Source organism: Diachasma alloeum, unplaced genomic scaffold (assembly GCF_001412515.2).
Source record: "Diachasma alloeum isolate Michigan unplaced genomic scaffold, Dall2.0 Dall_scaffold_00558, whole genome shotgun sequence".
Classification (NCBI taxonomy): domain Eukaryota; kingdom Metazoa; phylum Arthropoda; class Insecta; order Hymenoptera; family Braconidae; genus Diachasma; species Diachasma alloeum.
The window spans coordinates 330,330-356,560 of NW_021680690.1; the positions used below are offsets into that span (position 1 = coordinate 330,330).

The following is a 26,231-nucleotide window of genomic DNA, read 5'->3' on the forward strand; positions in this document are numbered from 1 at the left end:
TGATTAGTGATTCTTATTTCGTCTGTCAATCCACGAGAAATATTTGGCATTGAATTGTCAAAAGTACTGGCCCAACTGCTAACACTTCCACGAGTGATTCTTGGGTCGAGCGTTAGGAGTGGACGCACACTGTTTTCCCCTCTATTTCCCATGTGCGAGTTGTAAATACATGAGAGAATATGCGGACTTGTAGGGAGTCACCTCAATTCGTTCACAAGACTAAAAAGAATTATCAGGAAAATTTATTTAATGGCAAATATGGGATGGCAGTGAGTGGTCCCCTGGTATTTTACGGTGGAGCTGTTAGTGCCACTGTAGTTTCTGTCACTTATCTAACCGCTTCCCTGTGGAGGTTCTTTCTGTAACTCAACTCCCCAATGAATGAACGTACATCCCCTGGTGTGGAAAAGATTCCTCACTATTCTGCTCGATAAACCTCAACTTCTCCTATGATTTTTTAAAAGAATTTTCTACACCACGAATATTTGACCTGTCAAATTCGATTCGTAAACTGGCATAAACTGGGTCCAAATGGGGTGGCAGAAACTGCGCGAGATGTTTTTGAGGATGGCAGGAACTCAGTCATCGGACCGTTATTTTTATAACTTCAATGTCAATTGTTTTTTGCGGATTTAAAAAAAGAGCATTGGGACGATGGAGGCATTATTAAACTGCACATTTTCCTCGTTAAATGTGGACGTCCACATGAAAAGGGACCACTTTGTCGATATGGAGTTATGTATACTCTGATAATATTTATAACATTCCGCACATTTTGAGCCCAAAATGATCCTCATAGGGTGAAAAATGAGGTCGCCGGAGCAGATGAAAAAAACACTTTAACATAAGTGTAAATGGGAGTTGCTGAGACAAAAACGTGAATATCTCGGAAACTAGAATCGACAAAGTGGTCCCTTTTCATGCGGACATTCACAAATGATGAATTTGAAATGAGGACATAAATCAAGCTATTCTAATAACAGTATTGGCATCTAATTACCAATTAAACCTCCCCCCACCCACGTCCCAAAAATTCTACACCAACAAAATCATTAAAAACTCTAATGCTACTCACAAAGAACAAAATTTTATTCTTGCAAACCAGCACCCCAGCCATTCCCGTAGGAACGATGGCAGTAGCAGAAGGTGGCACCTTGAGACACCACTGAATCGACCACTTGAGCTGTTGCTGCTGCACGAGCCCCGGCACGAGCTCCAACTTCATAATCTGTATGAAATCCTTGAGTACATTAAAAGGAACATTGAGCATCCTGCCAAATCCACAGAGCGTATTAGGTTTGTAAGGAGGAGCAGCTGCCCTCGTATCAAAGAACTTCTCGATGATCTGGAGCTCCTCGAGTGTCCACTTGTCCTGGTGTTCGGGGAGTGGCTGAACCTTGATATGCAACGACTGGAGATGCTGAGGATTCAGGACAACCCTGCACTGGAGTGTCTCCACCTTGAAGTGAACGACCCCAGGTTCAGTGCTGTTGATGCTCGTGAGGCAGTCGTCGGTCTGTATGAACCTCTGGAGCTGTCTCCTCATGTAGACGCAGCCGAGGAACCTCTCGAGGGGCGACAAATCGGGACCTGGAAGCCCGGAGGGATGAGCTGATGGTGAACACAGAATGTCCAAGGCCTCGTACGTCAGCAGCGTCGGCACAGCCCCGGCCCACGACCTCTGAGGCAGAACCCTGGAGATGTGGCACCCGATTTTGTGATCAGAGGGCTGGGGGCTGTGCAGAGCAGCGTGTGCCGGATTCTGCCCTGGCCTCGCTGGCGAGGGCCTGGGAACACTGGGCGATCCCGGCCAGTTCGACGCAGCTGGTGACGCCATACTCTGAGAGGAGGGGAAGGGACTGCCGTCAATGTGGCCCTGCATGAAGGAACTGGCTGGGGAATGCCCGACCTGGACATTGCTGCAGGGCCCTGGTGACGACGTTGGCATGAGCCCTGCTGGACTGGGTACGTGCATCTGGTTGAGGGGACTGTTTGCTACCAGCCCAGACCCTGGTGAGGGATGTGGCAGCATGTTGGGAGTGTTTGGAGGCAGGGACGGAGGGGAGGCCAGGTTGAAGGATGTGGCCGGACTGCTCCCGAAACTCTGGTGCTGACTTGCCTGCGAAATGTTCGCAGTGTGGGGGCTTGCTGGGGTGTGCGGATTTGACCCTGAAGGGGGGGTCAAGGGCGGGTGGAACCTCAAGCCGTCCCGCTGCTGCGCCGGGGACTGCGGACCCCCTCGGTGATGACTCATGAAGCCCACACCACCTGGACCCTCGGAGTCCATTGTCACTGGTGAGGGGGGATTGTCGTCCTCTGATTGAGAACGCCTTCGGAAGACTGCACTCTCGTCGACGTACTTCGAGAGGAAGGTCTTCAGACCCTGGGTGGGGGTGAAATCGTCCACCACGTTGCTTCGGTCGAACCTGCAGACGTGATTTCGGAGAGATTGTTAATCATGTGTTGTGTTGTTTTTTAGGTTTAAGGGGAAACGGAATCCCTGTGTCCATGGGAACTTTTAGAATTGGGTTTTATAATGCCATTATTTTTTATTCATTGAAATACTGCATTTACTCGACAATGCGATAATCGAGTCGAGAAAGTGGTTGAGTAGATGGCAATTAATCATTCAGTCTATTAAGTCTATTTTGACTGTTGCCCAGTTTTCAATGAATATCTCAAAATGTAAGGGAAATAGCAAAATTTTTGTCATAACATTTTTTATAGAGCAAGTTGAGAGCTACAGAAAAGGAAATCACAGCAATTTCGGTTTTTCCCTTAGATTCCGAGATATTTATTGAAAACTGGCCAATAGTCAAAATCGACTTGTACCGGTTTAACAGTTCGCTACTGAATTGTAGGAGAAAACAATTCTATGATTTGATATAGACGAAGGGGTTCCGTCTCCCCTTAGGAGAGTTTGTTTCGGGTTATTTAATCGTTGCTGATTGTAATTGTTATTCATTGTGATGGATCATTGTGAGAGATAATTTGCATCAACTCTGTAGCTCATGACTTGCACTGTCTGCTCTCATATTGTGAGTACCAAGTACCACAAATATTTGATGGGAAATGTTGGCATTAAAAAAAAATTTCTTTATATACAAAAAGTGTAGGCATGAAACGTCCTGAAATTTACATCTTTCAATAACATCAATTTTTTATTTAACAGAAGATATTCCTCGAATCTTGGCTGAGAGCCAAGTCGACTTAAATCGTTTTACCGCTCCTCTACTAAATCGTGCAACTCCAAATTCCATACGATTGATTTTGGGAAAGGACGTATTGAATACCTAAAAAAATTGGTTGAAAAATATTGAAAAAAGAATTTTGTTCAAAAATATCGAAAAGTTTTTACGAGTCGAAAAAATGGAAAAATGCCAATTTACCTTTGCCCACAAGCTACACAATTTTAAACTATCTGTGAGACCTCAAAATCTCTACAGAAAATCTTTGGCACTTGCCTGGAGTAGGCGCCATCCCGCAGGCTGACGAGGCCGCCACCTCTGACCCTCAGCTCGAGACAGTACATCGCCTGATATGCAAGTCGAACTGACGTCACCGACTGTGGCATTATCGTGAATGTCTGCACTGGGACCTGAGGCCGCGAGTTGAGGACCCCCAGTTGCGGGATTATAGGGAGTTTGCTTATGGAGATCAAGGGCTGGAGTGTCTCATTCAGGTAAAAAATAATCTGGGCGAGATTCCTGTGGCGATTGAGGTGGGCCTCCAACTGCTCTTTCATGAGGGAGTGGGCGTTGCTGGTCGTGTTCGTCGGGCTCTTCCCGAAGATGAGTTTGAAGGCTTTATCCTTCGTGCTCCAGTGAACGGTGACGATGGCACCCCTGTTCGGGCCATAAGCCAGGATGAGCTTGCTGTAGCTGAAGGACTTTATGCTGACCATATTCCTCAGATTGTACTTCTCCATCTTGAAGTACTCCGCGAGGTCTTGCACGATGGAGTAGAGGTGAACTATCTGCGCCCAATTGTTGAGGAGGGCGTCCACTGTTCGTGAGACTGTCTCGGCGGTCCCCATCTCGTACTGGAAGTACACGGGACGACGGAGACCTTGCTCCTTTGGGTGACTGCTGGTCAGGGGGGACGAGTAGAATACGAACTCTGCCATCCAGGTCTTCGCCATGCCTTTGCCCTGGACTCGGATCGACACGCTCAACAGGCGTTTCAGGAGGGCCTGCCAGCCTGGACTTGCGTTTATCGTGGGCGAGGGGGCTGGCAGGAGGACCGGCTTCAGGACCAGGGCGGTAGCGTTCGCTTCTACCTGGAGACCCTGGTGGGCGATGTCTCGTTTTGTCAGCTGAAAGGTTCAGGGGGATTATTGGATTTTATGGAGGGCTTTTCTTTTGCTTCTTTAAACGAATTTTTATTTATTAGAATTAGATCTGTAGTGAATTGGTAAACTAGGATAAGTGCATTTCAACTGAGGACAATTATCAAGCGATATCTCGTAAATAAAAACAGATATCGAAATTTTTGTCAAAAACTTTTTTGTAGCCCACATCTCCCTCTACAAAAAAGGTTCTAATAAAAATTTCGATATCTGTTTTTATTTACGAGATATCGCTTGATAACTGTCCTCAGTTGAAATGCACTTATCCTAGTTTACCAATTCACTACAGAGATGGCTTGCTCAGGAGATGTTTTGAATTCAATTGAAATCGAATCATTTAACACGTTTTATACGCCAGTTCAATTATTTTAGATTCAGAAAAGAGCTCTATTGGATATTTACTTACGTAAAGCCATGAATAAATGAATAAATAAATAAATAGAATTTTTGATCTGGAAATATTGACGATTTAATTAACATCTGTTGGAAATTTTCCAATTTCAGTTTTTTGAATTTACTATTTTGCGAAATGCTTTTAAATTTCAATAACTTGAAATTTTCTTCGACATGAAAAGATGTGGGTGAGAGTAGGTTCTTATTATTTTTTAAAATTTTACCTCTAGAGCTAGAGTGATAAATGGAATTCTTTCGTCACACAGTGCAACGACGTGAGCCAACTCGGGTATGAAATACGCTGGATGCTTGGGTCGTCTGCTCTGGGGGGTTCCTGAGGCATCCTGGCGTCCACTGGGCCCAGTGCTACGGCGCTTATTCCCCTTGTCGGTAACGTCTGTAATGCACCCCCCATCTTGTTCATTAATTCCTAAAAAATGGATCTGTTAATGCCCCTTTGGAATATTACTAAGACCGTTCCAACAAAATCGATGGAAATTAGCCAGATGTTAGAAGTTGTGTTAAATTTGTTGAAGTATTGAAATACTGGGTGATATATTAATGTCATTAGCAGTTTGGAGAGAATACCGAAGCCGTAAAACGTAATAAATCAAAATTAATTTCTTGTTCATCTAGGAAAGTAACTCTTTAAAAAAAATGTCAAGATCATGAATATTTCTTTACATTTTCTCCTAGAATGATTCAATATTGACAAAACGTGATATTCAATCGCATGAAAAATTGAATTTTTACGTTTTACTCCTTGACTATTCACTTGAATGTTTTTTTAGAGGAGAAAGGATAAATAGTTGTAGAGTTTTGGAACTTTTCTCAGGGCTAATTGCGTGGAAACTCTCGGCAATGACTCACCACTGTCAACACTTGTGAATGGTCCATGCGTGATCACGAACGTGTCAAATTCAATCAAGCTCTGAAGCTTGAGATACATCTTGGGAATTTCCGACTCTATATTCTCATCCTGTGAATTGTTCTCGGCTGAGCTTGGCTTCACACTTGCCATGTAGAAAGAACACTCTATTTCACAGGGCGATGACTCTTTCTCTTTAAATGCAACGATCTAAAAACAAAAAATGCATGAGATTCCTGATGTTTTAAAATCTTGAGATATCAACATTTTTCTCAATGCATTTTTTAGTAGATCTGTAGGAAATACTGTTCGAAATATTTATAAATAATTGATATTTCAAAATAATTAAACATTACGAATAAAATTTTTGCCAGAAAAATTCTATTCGTAATAATTCTCATTTAAATATTATATATTTACTTTATGTCAATTTCACAAATGTGAGTGAAAAAACAAATTGTGTTTAATCAGCAAAAATAATCAATTTGAAATAAATATTTCAAATAGCATTTCATCATGGGAAAATCCCAGTATTAATCTGAAGGTTGTGAGTTCAAATCCCCCTGTGGGCACTTTAATTTCATTATTTTTTCGTAAATCTAGGTGAAATACTATTTGAAATATTTATAACTAACCGATATCTCAGAGCCATTGAACCTGGCAACTAAAATGGTATTAAAAAATTTTGAATACAAAAATTTATTTCTTCGAATGAATAAATAGTATTCAAATAGCAAGAATAATCAATTTGAAATAAATATTTCAAATAGCATTTCATTATGGGAAAATCCCAGTATTAATCTGAAGGTTGTGAGTTAAAATCCCCCTGTGGGCATTTTAATTTCATTATTTTTTCGTAAATCTAGGTGAAATACTATTTGAAATATTGATAACTAACTGATATCTCAGAGCCATTGATCCTGGCAACTAAAATGGTATTAAAAAATTTTGAATACAAAAATTTATTTCTTCGAATGAATAAATAGTATTCAAATAGCAAAAATAATCAATTTGAAATAAATATTTCAAATAGCATTTCATTATGGGAAAATCCCAGTATTAATCTGAAGGTTGTGAGTTCAAATCCCCCTGTGGGCACTTCAATTCCATCATGTCCTCACCAAAACAACATTCGGATGTCTGTGCAGTCTCACAAACATCCTATGCCTGCTAATATTGCTCATAGTAAACTCCGGATTATGTAAAATCGGTAGTTTCTCATGAGGTGTGGCAGGCAGATGCTGCAGAGTCTTCTCGCACCTCCTCTGCGTAATCCAAAACCTCAACTCTGAAATCAGCCCAGGCAACCTCGAGTGGTCATTGTTGAGAGCCGCCGTCAGCTCCGGCACGAGAGGTGCCTCATACTGGGGCACATGGCACTGGAGCATTCCAGTGTGAGTGTCCACTGTAACCAGGAGTAACTCGGCCCTGAGGCAGGGCTGGAGTATGGGCACAGCGAGAATGGCAGGGGATCCGTTCAACGTGCACTCCACATCCTTCAGCATCCCCTGGATCTCCTGCTTGAGCTCATTGAGCCTGTTCCTCGTTCTGATGTAGATGGTGTGCACCAGGAGGCACTCCATGGAGAGCTGCTCCGACCTGATCGCCCTCTCGGCGATCTCCTCCTCCTTGGAACCCAGGGAGGGGACGTGAACCACGGCCAGTGGCCTGGCAGGATCACTCTGGTCCACCTGGTGATAATTATAATTTGTGAATTTGACCAGAGCCATCTCGACATTTCAGCAACAAAACGGTAAAAAAATTTAATTGGCCAAATTTTTTGTAATGACTAATAGCCGAACAATTCTCTGAAGACTGTATTTTCAATTTCATAAGAATTGATTAGAAACTCCACATAACGTTGCAAATAATTCCCAAGTCAATTCAGAAATGGAAGTTCTCTCTTCCTTTTCTCGATAATTTGAATAAATGGCTGAGCATTGGGGTTTTTTTCTTTAATTACGAACGATTGATAAATTCATGTAATCAAAAAGACACTCTCCCAAGGGTCAAACGGGAATTAGCAAATTAACAAATTGTTCCCTGATTTGATTCCATTTCCCTGAAATGGAATTGAAGTCAAATAAAAAAAAATAGTTGAAAGAACTTCCACTTCAGAATTCCCTTGGCAATAATTTCCAACGTGGCACGGAGTTTCTGATGAATGTATCTGCAAGCGTTCCCTGCACTACCTGCACCGAGAGCTTGTACCCCAGCTCGGACCTGGGGTCCTTGGTGGTCAGTTCCCTCCAGTAGGATATGGCGAGCCCCTTCCCAGGGACGTACTCATCCACATGGATGTGATCGTCCAACCGATCCCTGATGAGCCTCAGTGTCTGGGAGTAGAGCACCTCCAGCTGGAGGGACTGGCAGAAGTAATGAAGAATGTAGTAAACTTCTGACAACGAGTTTGAGCTCTCGGCGAGTCTGGCCTGGACGACCTGGTGAACGTATCTCGTCTGGAGGGGGTGCACCAGGGCCTTTCCGTCGCCGGTCTCTCGGTCCGACACCAGGATCTCCAGGTCCAGGAGCCTCCAGGGGACGTTGGGGCCGTCCCCCATGACCGTCAGCGACACCGAGAACTCCTGCTCCACCAGGAAGGTCACCCTGCCAGCCTCGATCTTCAGGTTTCTCATCTGGGGGAGGAGATTTCCAGTCACCAGTCGATGCTGGATGACTTGGTTGAGCCTCTGGAGGGTCGTTCGCTTCTCCACCGGGGTGATGGGGTCCGGCGGGACGATCCTCTCGCGGATGCATGCCGGGAGGCGGCCGTAGGTGCCGGTCGTCAGCACCTCGACAGCCGCTGGGATGTGGAAGTTCGGGAGGCGGGCGTGCACCAGGGTCTCCCTGGCCATTCGTGCCAGCATGTCAGCTGTGTCCACGAAGAGCAGTGACTGCTTGTCCAGGAAGTTCATTATGTGCGCGGATTTGTCGACCTTGGAGGCACTGTTTGCCCATTTTACGAGGGCCAGCAGACGCACGAAGAGCTGACGGGTGCGGGCCGAGTAGTTCCAGATCTCGATTTTACGCTCCATGTCCGTTTTTCGGGGGAGCAACTCGGCGAGGACCGTCAGCTCGTGGTAGGTGCGCTGGATTATGAAGTCGATGAGCATCCCCAGGGAGATGGAACCCCCCCGGTTGCCTTCCTGGGGGATGTTGTTGGATACGGGGGTCTGGTGACCCTCCAGGGGGACTGGCGCCATGGCTGATGGTGTTGACACTCGTGGAGGTTAGGGGCTTCGATTTTAGGGGGCACCTTCACGTTTGGGGGAGTTCTTTCGGCATTTTGGGGGCGAGAGGGGCTGCTGGGGGGTTAGGAGGGATTCGCAGGGTTTTTTTTGACGTAATTCACTGTTTTCAGGGAGTTTTAGAGAAGATTCATCGCGGGGTCACGTAAACGGGGCGACTGGCGGCCATTACTGATTTAGGAACGACTACGTGAGTCGGGAGGGTCGTGGGGTCAAAATAGAGTCTGAATTGACAGGCGGAAGTGGAAGGATAAATGAACTTCCGGGTGTTTGAAAGGGGATTTTTGGGGGTCATGAAGAAATTTATGAGAATTGTATCAAGGTATTATAAAGATAATTCTTGAGGATAGTGACAATTTCTGGGGTTCGCAGGGTTTTTTTGACGTAATTCACTGTTTTCCGGGAGTTTTAGAGAAGATTTATCGCGGGGTCACGTAAACGGGGCGAGTGACGGCCATTACTGATTTAGGAACGACTACGTGAGTCGGGAGGGTCGTGGGGTCAAAATAGAGTCTGAATTGACAGGCGGAAGTGGAAGGATAAATGAACTTCCGGGTATTTGAAAGGGGATTTTTGGGGGTCATGAAGAAATTTATGAGAATTGTATCAAGGTATTATAAAGATAATTCTTGAGGATAGTGACAATTTCTGGGGTTCGCAGGGTTTTTTTGACGTAATTCACTGTTTTCCGGGAGTTTTAGAGAAGATTTATCGCGGGGTCACGTAAACGGGGCGAGTGACGGCCATTACTGATTTAGGAACGACTACGTGAGTCGGGAGGGTCGTGGGGTCAAAATAGAGTCTGAATTGACAGGCGGAAGTGGAAGGATAAATGAACTTCCGGGTATTTGAAAGGGGATTTTTGGGGGTCACGAAGAAATTTATGAGAATTTTATCAAGGTCTTATGAAGATAATTCTTGAGGATAGTGACAATTTCTGGGGTTCACAGGTTTTTTTTGACGTAATTCACTGTTTTCAGGGAGTTTTAGAGAAGATTCATCGCGGGGTCACGTAAACTGGGGCGACTGACGGCCATTACTGATTTAGGAACGACTACGTGAGTCGGGAGGGTCGTGGGGTCAAAATAGAGTCTGAATTGACAGGCGGAAGTGGAAGGATAAATGAACTTCCGGGTGTTTGAAAGGGGATTTTTGGGGGTCATGAAGAAATTTATGAGAATTGTATCAAGGTATTATAAAGATAATTCTTGAGGATAGTGAAAATTTCTGGGGTTCACAGGTTTTTTTGACGTGAATTCACTGTTTTGAGGGAGATTTTTTTAGAGAAGATTTATGGGGAGGTCACACGTAAACTGGGGCGACTGGCGGCCATTACTGATTTAGGAACGACTACGTGAGTCGGGAGGGTCGTGGGGTCAAAATAGAGTCTGAATTGACAGGCGGAAGTGGAAGGATAAATGAACTTCCGGGTATTTGAAAGGGGATTTTTGGGGGTCACGAAGAAATTTATGAGAATTGTATCAAGGTATTATAAAGATAATTCTTGAGGATAGTGACAATTTCTGGGATTCGCAGGGTTTTTTTGACGTAATTCACTGTTTTCCGGGAGTTTTAGAGAAGATTTATCGCGGGGTCACGTAAACGGGGCGACTGGCGGCCATTACTGATTTAGGAACGACTGTGTGAGTCGGGAGGGTCGTGGGGTCAAAATAGAGTCTGAATTGACAGGCGGAAGTGGAAGGATTAATGAACTTCCGGGTATTTGAAAGGGGATTTTTGGGGGTCACGAAGAAATTTATGAGAATTGTATCAAGGTCTTATGAAGATAATTCTTGAGGATAGTGAAAATTTCTAGAGGTTGAGAGGGGCTGCAGGGGGGTTCACAGGTTTTTTTAACGTGAATTCACTGTTTTGAGGGAGATTTTTTTAGAGAAGATTTATAGGGAGGTCACGTAAACTGAGGCGACTGGCGGCCATTACTGATTTAGGAACGACTACGTGAGTCGGGAGTGTCGATAGGGTCAAAATAGAGTTTAAATTGACAGGCGGAAGTGGAAGGATAAATGAACTTCCGGGTATTTGAAATGGGATTTTTGGGGGTCACGAAGAAATTTATGGAAATTGTATGAAGGTCGTGTGAAAGTGATGCACAATGAGAATTAAATGAAGAATTAAACTCAATTGAAATAAAAAAATATGGAAAATTCCATTAAGGAAGTGTGCGGCAAAATGGACACTATTTTTTTAAGTTCATAAATAAGAAATAAATTGTTGATAGATTAAGAAGACGAATTGTACTTCAGATGGAAAAATTACACAATTCCGTCGAAACTTTAATGGCTCATTGACCCTAAAAAAATGAGCGTAATTTTTTAAATTGTGTCTGGTCAGGGATTAAGTGATAACAGATGTCCCATCGATCTTTGATCCCCGTGAACTTCGAGACGAGGTACTCGAAATGATTCATTATGATTCAAGGTGAGTAAAAACTGTAAATACTCGAACCCCTCATGCAAATTAGTACTTTCTAAAGAGCCTGGTGAGACCCGGTGGTCTCATCTCTTCAGTTTTCCGAGTGACTTCAGCTGGAGTCAACCGAACCGGTTCACCATGATTCTGGGATTATTTCTACTCTCGATGGTTGTGAGTTTGCTGGCTCAAGACATTGTTTTCCCGGGGGCCGAAATTGGAGAATTGAAAAATCGAAATGTGAGTGGGAAATACTCATTTCGCTTGCAAATATTTACAACTGTTAGTTTTATCTTGACAAGTTTCATCTTTTGCCAGAACAGTTGACCCAGACCAGCTGTAAATTTTTCTCATTTCCTGAATTGTTCGAGTCACATAATTTTTATAGCGAATTTTGGTGAAAACAGAGGCATCTATAAATTCATTCTAAGCCGTCAAAATTAAAGTTTTACTCAAATTAAATAATTCGATAAGTTATACGACTAAATATCCTATCTATATAACTTACATAACTTTTTTTTTTTTTTTTTAATTTTTCAAAATTTTCTTTACTCTTTTTTTGCCATTTGTTTATCAATATATTCATCACTCAAGTAATTTCTGGTATTATAGTCATTTTATTCATTCATTCATCATATTTTTATGGCTATTTGGTCAGCTTCATGTCTCGTGTTGAATTTGATGGACAGTAATTGATCTAAGCGGTCGTCAGCACTTCGAGGATGATTAAATAATTAAAAAGAGAAGAAGAATTCTTGTCGATGACGCATGTTGTGGTGTTCAAAATAAACTCCCACTCCCATCCGAAAGAAAATATTCCTATTCCAATTTTTTTGATCAATTTTTAATATTTTTAATACCATCAATTATAATTCATATCAATTTTCATGAATTTTTAATATATCTCAATAAAAATTGAGACACGGACGTCCATCGACCGAGCATTATCGAGGAATATTTTTCTACCACTTCTCCGATGATTCTCGTTGTCTAGACTACTATTCGCCGGTTTCCGAAGGATTAAAAAATCCCTGCCCTACTGAATTATTTTTCATTTTTTTTTAATTTTAGCACGAAACTTTAGAAGTTTATACAGCTTATCAATATAGGATAGATAAAGAAAAAAAATAGAAAAGAAGATTTTAGTAGTGAAAACCGGTAAACCGGTTTATGTCGATTTTGACTTTTGATCAGTTTTTGATGAATATCTCAGAACCTAAGAGAGATAGCAAAATTTTTCTCATGACCTTTTTTGTAGAACCAATTAAGGGCTATACAAAGGTCATGACAAAAAATTTTCGATCTCTTTTAGATTCCGAGACATTCGTCAAAAACTGGCCACTAGTCAAAATCGACTTAACCCGGTTTACCGCTTCGCTACTAAATTATAATAACAAAAAAGAATACTGAATTATTTGAATAATTAATTCCATCAGGCATCAAAAACTCGGCATTGTCCCCCGAACATGATGTACGTCCCCGAGGAAGACGCCTGCGAATGCGAGACAGGATTCCTGTACTACGGTCCGACCGACGGCTGCTACGCGCCGTACCAGAGGGGCCCATGTCCCCCCGGCGAGCACCTGGTTCTCCCCAGGGGCTCGGAAATCGCCAAGTGCCTGGCGAACCCCTGCGGCAACAACGGCACCGTCCCCTTCGAGAACACCTGCATCCACCTCCTGACCCCCGGCCCCCCGTGCACCGGAGGACAAGCGGCGGTCGTCGACGAAGCCACTTACGAATTATCCTGTCGGAGTGTCGGGGCCATTCTCTACCAGATCATCACCGCGCCCGTCCGAGGATGCAGGCGCGGGTCGAGGAGAATAGCCAGTGGAAAGTGCCGAGCGATTCTTTAATTGACAACTAGTGTGATTGGTTCACCAGCGGTGAAGACTCATCGACCGAATTAGTCGTTTCACTTCAGGAAAATTACGGACTTCAGAAATCGGCTGAATCATTTTTTCAATATTTTTTTATCCCTCGGAATTTTGAAAAATAAAAATCTTGCAGAGGATTGTCAAGAACGAGTTTGCACGAAAATTAAATGATACGAGATAGTGATGTCTTTTTATTTATACTGGCCAGATTGCATGAAATCGATATATATCGTCGCATTAAAATCAAAGGGGCGTAAGTGCCAAAAAACCCATTTTAAAAGTGAAAGGGGCGTATGTTCCGAATTCCTGTTTTTTCCGTTTTTCATGGAATTTCTGACCGAAAATCGGAAAAAAAAATCTAGGAAAAAGGCGTAATTGCTATATTTCAACGGGAAAGGAGCGTATCTCCACACTTACGCCTGTTTCATTTCATTCAAAAAATGACACTTACGCCCTTTTTATCATTATGTGTTGTGCACTTCGGATGACACATTTCATGTTGAAATAAAACGAAAAGGGCGTAAGTCCCACATACGCCTCTCTCTCATTATATCTTAGGTCTACTCGCGATAATGAGTTTTATATTGTTATATCAACATAAAACGCTTTAACTATTTTCTTCTTCCTTTATGGTCTCATTTTCTTCCGAAGTGTTCAAAGCAGTCACGACTCGAAATTTCTACAGATAATTTCCTGAAATTCGCAGTCATAATTAAAAAAATGAAATAAATTAATGAATGAAATCGAATAAATTTAGAAGAAAATTTTAGAAAATTTTAGTTTAGTTACTGATATTTCTCATGAAATTGTTTCATTCAAGCAAAAAATCAAAGGGAAATAATTTGAACATTCATGATGAGAGGGAGGGAGGGGAGGTTAATGTAGAATCAAATATTATTTATTATTAGGGCTGTAGTGCATGTGATTCCGTTTATACTTGATGAATCAATAGGAACGAACAGTAACAAATGAAGGGACATATATATTGGAGTTACGCCCCTCTGTGATTATTGTTTCAAAAACAAAGGGACGTATGTGCCTGAGTTACGCCCCTTTGGAATTATTCATTCTCAATATGAGCTAGAAAAGAAACAAAAAGTATAAAAAGAAAGAGGCGTATGTGCTGGAGATACGCCCCTTCAGTACTTGCTAGTCGGACTTACGTCCATTTGCCACTTCAGAAATTTGTCCACAAAAAACCTTTCATAAGTTGAGAAAACTCCATTTCGAAGGAAAAAAAAACATACGCCCCTTTGGTATTAAGAAAAAAAATTTTCAGAGAAATGGCACTTACGCCCCTTTGATTTTAATGCGACGATATCATTTTTAAAATTCCAATTCCCCGAGTTATGAATACAAACATGTTACATGATAGAGAGAAAATGCATATACATTTTTAGTCTCAGGTCCGGTAGCACGAGCCCCGGGTAACGAAACCGTCAGATAAGGAAAAAAGTGAATTTGGATGGTCGATGGATTAGTCTACCCGGGAGAGCATCTCAAATTGATCCCAGGAACAAAAAATAAAATTTAATCCCAAGGTTAAATCAGTGTTAATTCAGATGGGGCTAATTGTCCCCAATTTACAATTGAGAGATTTCTTCACGTCATTAATTTATATTAAAATTGCTGAGGACCGCTGAGGCCATAAATTACATAAAAAAATCATGAAATACATGAACGTTCAAAAAAATCTTGCTGAACTATAATTTTTGAGGTGTGACATAACGTAAAAAATGGAAACTCTTCAATAACTCAGACAGAAATGAAGAATAGGGAGATCAGGGGTCGAGGCTGTGGGTCGCGTTGTTTATTTGAACGAGATAAATAGATTTTAATTCTCGTTTCGTGAATGTGGTAATGTTGCTTGCATTCTGGTTAATGGACTCCACGATCACGTGGTGCTGGAGTTTTTCTCTCGAGACAGTGGTTGACCTTGGAAGCCTGAGAGTTCTTCGCGTCAGTGCAGTGGCGTCCCGAGCGTGCGTCGGACTTTCAGAGATACAGCTCCCGAATTGGGTGATATTTACGGGTTTCGGCAGCATGGGGGTCTCGATTATGTTGATGGGGATTTTTTATTTTGTGGCGGTCTGCACGATGGGCAGTGGCCAGCATGTGGTGTTCTCGTTTAGAGGGAGTTCTGGCAATTCCAGTGGGAGGAAATTAAATGTAAGTGGTATTTCGGCGGCTTTTGATGTAAAGGGTAAAGTGGTGTCTTAAAATTTTTATGTGATGAATTTTAACTGAAGTAATTTCTGTTTTTAGATAATGAAATTAAATACAAATGAATAAATTCTATTTAATAATGCAAAATAATCAACTTGGAATTACTCTTGCAAATGGTACTTGACCATGAACAACTATTTGAAATCCAATTTCATTTAATCCACGCTAAGTGCTGGTAGGGCTTTTGATACTCATGCCTTACCATGCACTCTTGAATTTATTTTTAATACCTTGATAAATTTAATATTTGAATTAACATGCCTTTAGAAGGAAAGGTGCCGTTTGGGGACCCCTGTAGATCTATGTAAGCATTCAACATATAATATGAGATGTCTCAAAGAGGTTTAAATTCATTAATAGCAGCCCAGGAAAAAAAGAAAAACCGTTGAATTAAATTAAAAGCCAACAACAAATACGGGAATTAAATAACCAATGATAACAAATCAACGATGGAAAATTAACGAAAACAAAATTATAATAATGAAAATAATTCACAAGATTCATTCACAATAATTATATTACATTGAAGTGCACGTGGGTAAATAATAAAAAGGATTTATTAAAATAAATGGGACGATATAAAATAGACATGTTAAAGTGTCAAAATAAGAGGAAAGAATGAATAATAATAGAAGAGAGACGCTAACTTCAGAGGAGAGGTTTGGAGGAAAGAAAAGAATGCAGACACGATGGAATGCATTCTGAGAGGAAATTAGATAAACATAACAATATATTGTTTTTCCCTTAGGGAATGTTTGTATCTCCGAGAAATAATAAATCGCTTGTGACCTAACCATTTCAGCTGACCGCAGGAATTCCCATCCGCATCCCGGGTGAATGCCCCCCTCACATGGACCGCTACCCCGACCCCTCCAACAAGACCTCGTGGATCTGCGACTGCGTACGAGGATACCTCTACTTCCCCCTCAAGGAGTCCTGCTACCAGCCCTACAGGAGGGGCCCCTGCAAGCCCTCGGAGTACCTCACCCTCCCCAAGGGCCAAATTCTGTCAAAGTGCGAGGGCAATCCCTGCAAAGAAGACGGTCTCGTGCCATTCAGAAATGGCTGTCACCCCCTGCTTGTGAAAGAGGGTCCCTGCGAGGACGACGACATTCTCGGGGTCAATGAGACTACTTTTCACCTCGAGTGCATGCCGGTGGATCTCTCCCCCTTCCACGTCATTGACCCTGGTGAGGGCGACGGCTGCCCTGCGGGGAGTCGAAGGACCGCTCAAGGAATCTGCCGAGTTCCTCTCTAAATCTCCTCTCCTATTTCTGCATTTATCTCGTAAACCACTGATTTTAGGAGGTAATGTTCCAGGACCTTTTTTGTAGAGAATTAAATTTCCAGCAAAAAATGTTCTATGACATTTTCTCCTAGGATCAACCCCTTTCAAGATAATTCGATATGCACAAAGATGGAAACATCGCCTCGTTATTCTCAACTTCATATTTATTGTTAGAGATAAGAATGACTTATTCAAGTACTGAGAGAGTAATTAGTATTAAATTATGTAATAATCCTGAAAGACCAACAAAGAAATAAAAATCATTGCGTGATATTCGTAAACCTCTCCTTACAATTTATTTAATCGTATTATATCAGTTCATTTCGTCGTTAAATAGGAGATTTAAAAATTGTATTATAAACTATTAATGAACGATGTCAATTGATCTCAGCTGAGGCAATCGAGCTGGTAGGTATCGTGATTAACCCTGATGACTCCGGAGGGACAGGGGCCTCGAGTATTCAAGGGGTGGCAGCCCCCCCTAAACGACACTGAGCCATCCTCCCCGCAAGGGTTCACCTCACATTTTGGGACGACTTCCCTCTGGGCGAGGGTCACGTATTCCCCCTGTTTGCAAGGGCCTCTCCTGTAAGCCGCGTGGCAAGTGTTGTTCAGGGGGAAGAATAGGTACCCGGGCTTGCAGTCACAGATCCACGTGCTCTTGCTGCCAGAGCCCGGGTACAAGTACATGTTCTCGGGACACCGACCTGGGATGTGCACAGGGATTCTCTCGTTCAACTGGAATATTGTATTCAGGAGACTATTTTTTTTTCTGTTTTAGGTGAGGGTCAAATGGGTTCGTGCAGAGGTATGAGAAAGGGTCATTTGACCCTTAACTCCAAACTCCTTAAGGGACGACCCTTTGACCCACGACCCTGAACCTTATTAAGGGTCGTTTGACCCTCAATTGAAAACAATGAAAAATTCCGCAATTGCGCGGTATTTCATTTTGCCGTTTTGTTTGAGGGTCAAATGGTGTTGAGGGAGAAAGGGTTGGAGCAAAGCGATCGGAAAGAGTCATTGACCCTTACACGTCTTCAAGGGTCGTCCCCAATATGATAATTTGACCCTCAATTCCAAACTTCGTTAAGGGTCGTTTGACCCTTACAATCACTTGACCCACAATCCCGAATATTATTAAGGGTCATTTGACCCTTACGACCATTTGACCCACAAACCCGAATATTATTAAGGGTCGTTTGACCCTTACGACCATTTGACCCACAACCCCGCCCATCATTAAGAGTCGTTTGACCCTCGAGACTTTTAATTTTTAATTTCAAATTCTTTTGAGGGTCAAAAGACCCTTAAGCACGTTCGGAGCTGAGGGTCAGAAAGGGTCATTTGACCCACAACCCCGCCCATCATTAAGAGTCGCTTGACCCTCAAGACTTTTAATTTTTAATGTCAAATTCTTTTGAGGGTCAAAAGACCCTTAAGCACGTTCGGAGCTGAGGGTCAGAAAGGGTCATTTGACCCACAACCCCGCCCATCATTAAGAGTCGCTTGACCCTCAAGACTTTTAATTTTTAATGTCAAATTCTTTTGAGGGTCAAAAGACCCTTAAGCACGTTCGGAGCTGAGGGTCAGAAAGGGTCATTTGACCCACAACCCCGCCCATCATTAAGAGTCGCTTGACCCTCAAGACTTTTAATTTTTAATGTCAAATTCTTTTGAGGGTCAAAAGACCCTTAAGCACGTTCGGAGCTGGGGGTCAAGAGGGTCAGAAAGGGTCATTTGACCCTCAACTAAACAAAAAAAATGTTATTTTATCAATAAATCCAGCAGTGGAGAAAAAAAATTCCGACCCTTTCTCTCACCAAAAAAATATCAACTCACCTGCGCTTTGTTTCCTCCCAGGTGATCATGCTCCTCGTCAGCAGGAAAAACGATATCCTGACAATTAACAATCGACTGCACAACGAAAATCCAGGAGACCAGGAACAATTTCCCAGAGATTATCATTGTTATTAATTTATTAATTGCCAATTGTATATCAACAATAAATCAACTCGACGGTTCACACGATTCAAGATAGCAGCCCGATGTTGGCACGAAAGTGGGCGAGTAGTAATTGAAGCCCGAAATCTAGGCTCACATTCTTTGGGATTCCCCCACAGCAGAAGGAAGGGATTCGCCAGTAGAAATAATCATTATTCCGTGTAACGGTTTATGTCGGGTTTTTTTCATCTAATCCGGAAAAAGACGATTTAATGGCTCGACGATAAATCATGTATACAATTTAGACAACATTCTTAGAGTCGATTACTTATAATTGACTCAGAGGTGAAGGAATAAAACGTAAAAATCGAATTCAAACGATTTTTTAAAATAAATTCCCTTGATCTATTACGTTTGACTACTCCACAACTGTAGAAATCTCTAAAATATCATAAGTTCTATAAATATCTTGGTTCTTCCTCCACATACACGATTATTTACAAGGACAAATGAAGCAATCACATTTTCCACGTGACAAAAATTGTGAAACGAGACTAGCGAGATTCACCCCAAGTTCAGTTTTTGGTGAATATCTCGGAATCTAATGGAGATGGCGAAATTTTCTTCTCCACATTTTTTTTGCGTGTTTTTTCCCTCTAGAAAAAAGTTCTTAACACAAATTCCGCTATCTCTGTTAGATTCAGAGGTATTCAGGGAAAACTGGTGTTGAAATTGAATTGCTGCATCTCGCTCCGGAAATAATTCATTATTGAATGATTTGTAATTGATTAATTAATTAAAAAAATAGAAATATGTTTTTAGATATGTATGTACACGAATCGAATAGAGAAACTGTTAATACTGCCTACTTGCTCGATAGATGATTAGAATAAATTTTCAGCGATTTTTACTGGGATATTATTGCGCAATCACTGGTGACCGTGATCCTGATAAACTCTTCAAATTTTTTTCGGTTTCGTTCAAACGAGAAGTTTCGTAATGTTGATCGTCGAACTTGAAGAATTTCAACGCAAGAAGTACGAAAAAAATAATGGTGGAGGGGTTCAGTGGGGGAATATGAGAGAACAAGTCGATTTTCATAATTTCTTACACGAAATACGTTGAATTGTAGTCAAAGATGCCTCTTAGGGATATTTTTGTTTTTTTTTTAATTTTCTTTTGTTTTTGGTTGAAGGTCAAAGTCTTGAGGGTCAAACGACCCTTGAAGACGTGTGCAGTTAAGGATCAAATGACCCTTTCTAATCACTCTGCTCTAACCCGTACGGCCCTTGAAACTATTTGACCCTTAACTCTAAACGCTTTGAAAGGTGATTGACCCTCAAGACCATTTGACCTTCAATTTCAAACGTCTTCAAGGGTCGTTTGACCCTCACCTTCAAACGTCGTTAATATCAAATATAAAAAAGGTCTAATTCTAGTCAAATATTTCTCTTGATATATTTTTTTAAATTTTTGGATGAGGGTCAAATGGTCTTGCGGGTCAAACGACCCTTGCAGACGTTTCGAATTGAGGGTCAAATTATCTCAATGGGCAAGCGGCCCTTGAAGACATTTGGAATTAAGAGTCAAATTATCTTACGTCTAATTTTCGTCGAATATCCCTCTCGGGGACATTTTTATTATTTTTTCAATTTTTGGTTGAGGGTCAAATGGTCTTGTGGGTCAACCGACCCTTGAGGACGTTCTAAAATGAGAGTCAAATTTTGTAAATGGGGAAACGACTCTTGAAGACGTTTCGAAATGAGGGTCAAAGTGCCTCAATGGGCGAACGACCTTGAGGATGAGTAAGGTCAAGGGTCAAATGACCCTTTCTGTCCTCAAGGTTCACTTGACCCTTCCAATACCCTCGAAATGAGGGTCAAATTACCGCAATGGGCAAACGACCCTTGAAGACGTTTCGAGGTCAAGGCTCAAATGGCCCTTTCTGTCCTCAAGGTTCACTTGACCCTTCCAATACCCTCGAAATGAGGGTCAAAGTACCTGAATGGGCAAACGACCCTTGAAGACGTTTCGAAATGAGGGTCAAACTACTTCAATGGGCAAACGATCCTCGAAGACGTGTGGATAAGGGTCAAATTACTTCAATGGACAAACGACCCTTGAAGACGGGAGGTCAAGGGTCAAATGGCCCTTTCTGTCCTCAAGGTTCACTTGACCCCTCCAATGACCCTTCAAACCTCCTTCATCCCCAAAAATTCGACTTGTTCTCCCCCTTCCCCACCGAACCCACCCTAAAACTTCTCTCAACTCCTCTAGCCGATCTCCTGAGTCGAGTAATTTCCAGCAGCCTCGATGAGCCTCTGTCTCTCCCTGTACATGGAGACCTTCATGTTCTCCAGCTGGTGGTACCGCAGGAGTTTGAGGACAGCGAAGACGCAGAGGCCAACCCAAATCGAGAGACTGCTCCACGCCCCGAACTGCGCCACCCCCAGCTCGATGTGGAAGCCAGACGTGTTAATGCCATCGGCTTTATCAATGTCATTTCCAGCAGCTTGCTCGCACGAGGGGAAGCGCTTCGTCATGCAGCCGCACCACGTCATGAAGCCCAGGGTGATGATGATGGCAGCGATCAGGGTTATCATCGTCAGGTTTATCGAGACCACGACGTCGATGAAGGCGGACAGGAAGGAGCTGTCCTCACCCTTGTACATCAGCATCGAGAGTCTGTATATCTGGATTACTGATGTCACGGACAGCACCAGCCCCACGAATATCGTGTAGTTGCAGTAGGCTTGGGACGCCCATTGCACTGCGAACTGTCCGTCAGTCTCTCGCCAGATGCCGGTGGAGAACAGGAGACAATGGCCACTGGAAATCCATTTGAAATGACATTTTTCAGCGAGAGCATCAACTAGCCAATTTAGTGAAGCAAATGTGACTCTCTTTCATCCTCGATATCGCCGGACCCCACGATGGCATTTCAAAAAATCAAGTCTCATTTTAAAGCTTGAAAAAATATCTTCAAAATGAAAAAAGAATTGTGGAATTTTACTCTGCCAATCGCGAGTTATTTTGATAATTGTAAAAGGAAAAGTTTTTTCAGTCAATTTCAGCGCAATTTTTTCGTTTGCCGATATCTCGAGATCCGCTGAGTGAAATCGACGACTTTTTTTTCATTTTGAAGGTCTTTTCTCAAACTTTAAAATGAGATTTGATTTTTTGAAATCGCATCGAGGGGTCGGGAGATATTGGGGATTGAAGAGGCTGCTTTTTGTTTTTTTCGGTTATTACGTTCTGCTGATTGGAATTCTGTCATGGAATTTGATTAATTAGTGGTTAATTACTTGAATTCGTCCTGATGGAGACTCATCGGCACGATGATGCAGAGGGACAGGATGAGGGCGCCCACGTACCCTGCTACCTGGCTTATCAACAAGACATTCGTCAGTGCCATGATCTTGATATGAATTGCTGAAGTGCGAAAATAGTCGAGACGAGCTAGGTTATTGTTCCTGATGTCTTCTGAGGGCCTTCACCCACTCACACCTCAGTATTCAATCATCCACGGGAGTGATTTACTGCACTAGATCAAATTCACTGAATCACACGGAATGCTTTGGGGTGTTCCTGGTTTTTGTCTCCTCTTTGACGTTTCTTTTTTGTGATGAATTCACGAGATTGCATGACGTAGTGTTCAAAACAAGGGATTTACCTACGCCCCCTTCTGGAGCTTTCGTGAAGTGGGAAATCTAACCTCCAAGGGGATGTTACACACGTGTTGGAGCTGTTAGTCATCAGTTGTTGTTCATTGAACAGTTCATAAATAAATAAAAACCATGGGGAGGAGGAAAAAGGTAAGAATGAGGTGATCGACGTGGTGAATCCAGAGGAGAAATTTTTTAATTATTTTTCAATTAATTTTCCCTGGACGAAACAGTTTAGGGAATGACCTTTTGTTTTTTGAGGGGAAGGGGAGGATGGGGTAAAATGGACACTGGACTTTTTTAACATCACTCATAACTCGGAAACAAATTTATCAATTGAGCTCAGTTTAGACTCATTACAAAGGGAAAGAAATGTTCTTTGCATTGAAAAAGAAAATTATTGAGTTTCATCAACATTTCGAGCTGTCATTAACATTTAAAAAAAAGTCAAGTGTCCATTTTACCCCAACCTCCCCTATTTTGGAATCTACGGGGGATGAGGAATTATCGTGACATTTTTTCGTAGAGATAGGGGAGATCTACAGAAATGTTCCTATGAAATTTTTGATGTCTCAATTAGATTCTGAGATATTGATCGCAAATTGATGATCCACAATTAATTGTCATCTTTTATTGAGGATGTCTTTTAATAAAATTACAATTGGAAGAGGTCTGCTCTCTCAAACATTTGAGTCGAACAAGCTTTACAATTTTTCGAATGGAGCTTTAATCGTTCCACATGAAATTCATTCCACTCTCATTCAGATCCGATCAATTAGCCCCTCATGTATAGATATTCCAAATTTTTATTTTTTTCCTCATTGAAGTAGTTTTGAAGAAAATTGCGAGCTAATAAAAAATATTTGCTAGTTAGTACTTTTTTAAAAATAAATATTTGAAAAATCACCTCTGAAAAAAAAGGCGTTATCCCCTCTATTTCATTATTTCCAAAAAAATTTTATCACCAATCGATAGCAAATTGTTTGAAGATTTTTGCGAGTTAAGAAAAAATCGTCAATGGAATCCTATTATTGTGTAAATTAACAATTCTAATTTCAACTGAAAACCAGAGTTGATGACCAGAGTTTGTAACAGAGATGTCAGTCAAGATATGAATGTTTTTTGGGAAAAAAGTTTCCCATTAACATGGGAAAAAAGTGTCCGCAAATCTAGTGACTCTCAGAATGAAAAGGTCTATTGAAAAAAACAAAGCCCAATCCTCAAATTTCTATGAATTCCCCAGGGGAGATGCGTCAAAAAGAACAAGCAGCTCTCAGCCCCCGAGCCCGACTCGCTCGTCCACGCGCCCCACTCCTTCGTGATCCACCGGGGTCTCCCTGGCGATCACATAGTGGAGCTCACAAAGGACTTCCGCAAGATAATGGAGCCCTTCACAGCCTCCGCCCTGAAGGAGCGCAAGAACAACTCGATAAAGGACTTCGCCTCGGTGGCAGGTCTCCTGCACGTCAGCCACCTGTGCATCTTCAGCCGAACCGAGATAGGGATGTACCTGAAGATGTGCCGATTCCCCCGAGGTCCAACCCTCCACTTCAAAGTCCTGGAGTTCTCCCTCGCCAGAGACATAATATCCTCGACCAAGAAGCAGATGGTCTTCGACGAGATATTCAAGCACTCGCCCCTGATCGTCCTCAACAATTTCAGTGGCGAGGGCCTGCAGATGAAGCTGATGGCGTCGATGTTCCAGAACATGTTCCCCACCATAAACCTGAGGACAGTCAATCTCAACACAATCAGAAGATGCGTCTGCCTGAATTACAATCCAGAGTCGAAGATGATTGATCTCCGGCATTATGCGATTAGAGTTGTGCCCCTGGGGCTGTCGAAGGGTGTCAAGAAGCTGGTGCAGGCTAAAATCCCCAACCTAGGGGGCTGTCAGAATTACGCAGACTTCCTGACGAAGACAGCTGTCTCTGAGAGCGAGGGGGAGGACGAGCCCTCGAGCTCGGTGATCCTGCCCCAGAAATTATCGTCTCGAGGGAATCTCCAGAACAGCAACAGCGCCATCAAGCTGTACGAGCTCGGGCCCAGGCTGTCCCTCCAACTGATGAAGATCGAGGACGGCCTGCTTGATGGGGGTGTCCTGTTCCACGAGGTGGTGCACAAGACTGAGGAGGAGAAACTGAGGATTGAGAGGATTCGGGAGAAGAAGAAGAAGTTGAAGGAGGCCAGGAAGAAACTCCAGAGGGAGAACAAACAGGCCAAGGAGAAGGCCAGGGAGGAGCTGAAGTCCAAGTCCAGGGAGGGGATGAAGAGGAAGAGGGAGGTGGAGGAGAAGAGGGTGGACTTTGAGGAGGAGAGGCAAATGGAGGCTGAGGACGATGCTCAGTATTACAGGGACGAGGTGGGGGAGGAGCCTGACAAGGACCTGTTCCAGAATAAATCGGTCAAGAGGAGGAAGAATACTGGAGCTTGTGTTAAATACAAGTCTAAGAAGTTTAAGACGAAATGATCTTAGGGTTAGTGATTATTGTAATGCTGGAGGAATAATAAAAATTTCTGCCTCGTCGTCGACGTTTTAATTGAAATGTTGAAATCGTTATTGTTGGTTATTTCCATGTTTAGTTCAATTATTTCAGGTACATTTTTTCATTGTTGTGCAGTGATCGGCATCAATCATTATTCCGGAAATAGTAAGGATGTTCGACACCCTTTTAGCCAAAATTGACGTTGTTTTCATTTTTCTGGCAAATTATCGATGGGAGTGACGTGAAAAAATATAACGATTTTGTGGTTTGTCATTCTTTAATGGCTCACGAAGTTGCGCAGTGGTGCGATAATTTTCATGCGTTTTTTCTACAGTTTTGTGATTCTTCTTAAAAGTTTAGAGAAAACGCAGGAAAATGTTCGCACCACCTTAAAATTTCGTCAGTCATTAAATAATGACAAAACGCAAAAACGTTATATTTCTTCACGTCAATTCCATCATAATTTTGGCAGAAAGGGTGTAGAACATCCTTAAGTGAATTTTTTTCCCAAAATAACCGAATTCATTCGTTTATGATTGGAACTTAGAAAATAATAAATAATTGAGGATTCAAATTTTTTCAAATAACTATTAGGTAGATAATTGCAAATTGTCTAAAAAAATATTAAAGATTATCAAATAATCGTCATTCTTCCGAATTCGATTATTGATTGGTAAAGTCATTTGGAATTTAAATATTTAATTGTTGATTAATTTAATAATTGAAAATTGCTCTATTCTAAGTTCTATTACTTGATTGAGTATTTATGAAATTAATGGTAATGATAATTTATGATTATGCGTATCTATGTTGTTGTGTTATGGCTGTAGAACTCGACATGATCAATCTTATTAGATTGTACAGGGTCTATATGATATAACTCATCGTCAAGGGTCTGAGGAAGCTTAAATAATGAGCCAAACGTTGCTCATTGACTATTCATTAGTATGGTGTACTCATTTTCCAATTTCCCATTATCTGATATAATTAAAATCGTCAAGGAGGGTCAGGTGATATTGGAGAAATAATTACAACGTTGATCAAATTATCGTAAGTGCGATGGCTCGCTAATTATTTTGGTCCCATGTGAATTCATCCCACAATGGACGAGAAATTACGGCATTCGCCATAAATGACTCCAAGTTCTATGCCGAGAGTCATATGTTTATGGTAGGAAAGTTTTGAGGATTAGGTTTTAATTTTCTGTGCGAGAGAGGTGCAATGAAATTGCACTATTTCGGTCTTGTAAATGTTCAAATGCATTTTGACATCCGATAATTCTGCGGAAACTGTATTTCGCCAAATGACGTGATTACGATTCCTGTGGCGTCACGATTTGACGTCGGTTTCCTGCACCATTTTCCTGAGGGCAAAAAAAAACGAAAAAATTCCACCTCCAGTATTTTCTGCAATTATCGGTCCCTGAAATGATAAACAAAGTTATACGATGACACACCCTAA

The 26,231-nt window shown here is 42.0% G+C and overlaps 6 protein-coding genes across 7 annotated transcripts in view; 3 read left to right on the plus strand and 3 right to left on the minus strand.

The window, feature by feature from the left end:
- LOC107043366 (mediator of RNA polymerase II transcription subunit 14) overlaps positions 1-9,018 on the minus strand; it is an 11,650-nt gene extending 2,632 nt beyond the window's left edge. The window contains exons 1-6 of one of the 2 annotated variants that reach the window (XM_015264855.1): positions 7,802-9,018; positions 6,731-7,300; positions 5,612-5,819; positions 4,966-5,138; positions 3,465-4,315; positions 1,076-2,426 (exon numbers count right to left, since the gene is read on the minus strand). In XM_015264855.1, coding sequence (XP_015120341.1) covers positions 1,076-2,426; positions 3,465-4,315; positions 4,966-5,138; positions 5,612-5,819; positions 6,731-7,300; positions 7,802-8,812 — 4,164 coding nt within the window. In that variant the 5' untranslated portion in view covers positions 8,813-9,018. Of the gene's footprint in view, positions 1-1,075; positions 2,427-3,464; positions 4,316-4,965; positions 5,172-5,611; positions 5,820-6,730; positions 7,301-7,801 lie in introns of both variants that reach the window. The other variant, XM_015264854.1, reaches the window with a different exon arrangement.
- Positions 9,019-11,404: 2,386 nt separating this feature from the next.
- Positions 11,405-13,332, plus strand: LOC107043302. The gene is made up of 2 exons (XM_015264737.1): positions 11,405-11,527; positions 12,724-13,332. Exons 1-2 carry the CDS (start codon positions 11,429-11,431, stop codon positions 13,141-13,143), a joined length of 519 nt encoding a protein of 172 aa, XP_015120223.1. The 5' UTR covers positions 11,405-11,428; the 3' UTR covers positions 13,144-13,332.
- Positions 13,333-15,120: 1,788 nt separating this feature from the next.
- LOC107043355 lies at positions 15,121-16,959 on the plus strand. The gene is made up of 2 exons (XM_015264826.1): positions 15,121-15,333; positions 16,193-16,959. The coding sequence occupies exons 1-2, from the start codon at positions 15,208-15,210 to the stop codon at positions 16,646-16,648; spliced, it is 582 nt and encodes a 193-aa protein (XP_015120312.1). The 5' UTR covers positions 15,121-15,207; the 3' UTR covers positions 16,649-16,959.
- On the minus strand, positions 16,942-20,080 carry LOC107043356. Its single transcript, XM_015264827.2, has 2 exons — positions 18,518-20,080; positions 16,942-17,416 (listed from the first exon to the last, which is right to left on the minus strand). Exons 1-2 carry the CDS (start codon positions 18,641-18,643, stop codon positions 17,066-17,068), a joined length of 477 nt encoding a protein of 158 aa, XP_015120313.1. The 5' UTR covers positions 18,644-20,080; the 3' UTR covers positions 16,942-17,065.
- Positions 19,790-22,287, minus strand: LOC107043354 (transmembrane protein 179). The gene is made up of 2 exons (XM_015264825.2): positions 21,925-22,287; positions 19,790-21,448 (listed from the first exon to the last, which is right to left on the minus strand). The coding sequence occupies exons 1-2, from the start codon at positions 22,032-22,034 to the stop codon at positions 20,893-20,895; spliced, it is 666 nt and encodes a 221-aa protein (XP_015120311.1). The 5' UTR covers positions 22,035-22,287; the 3' UTR covers positions 19,790-20,892.
- LOC107043353 (protein Peter pan) lies at positions 22,197-24,830 on the plus strand. Its single transcript, XM_015264824.2, has 2 exons — positions 22,197-22,434; positions 23,528-24,830. The coding sequence occupies exons 1-2, from the start codon at positions 22,417-22,419 to the stop codon at positions 24,752-24,754; spliced, it is 1,245 nt and encodes a 414-aa protein (XP_015120310.1). The 5' UTR covers positions 22,197-22,416; the 3' UTR covers positions 24,755-24,830.
- Positions 24,831-26,231: the final 1,401 nt, after the last annotated feature.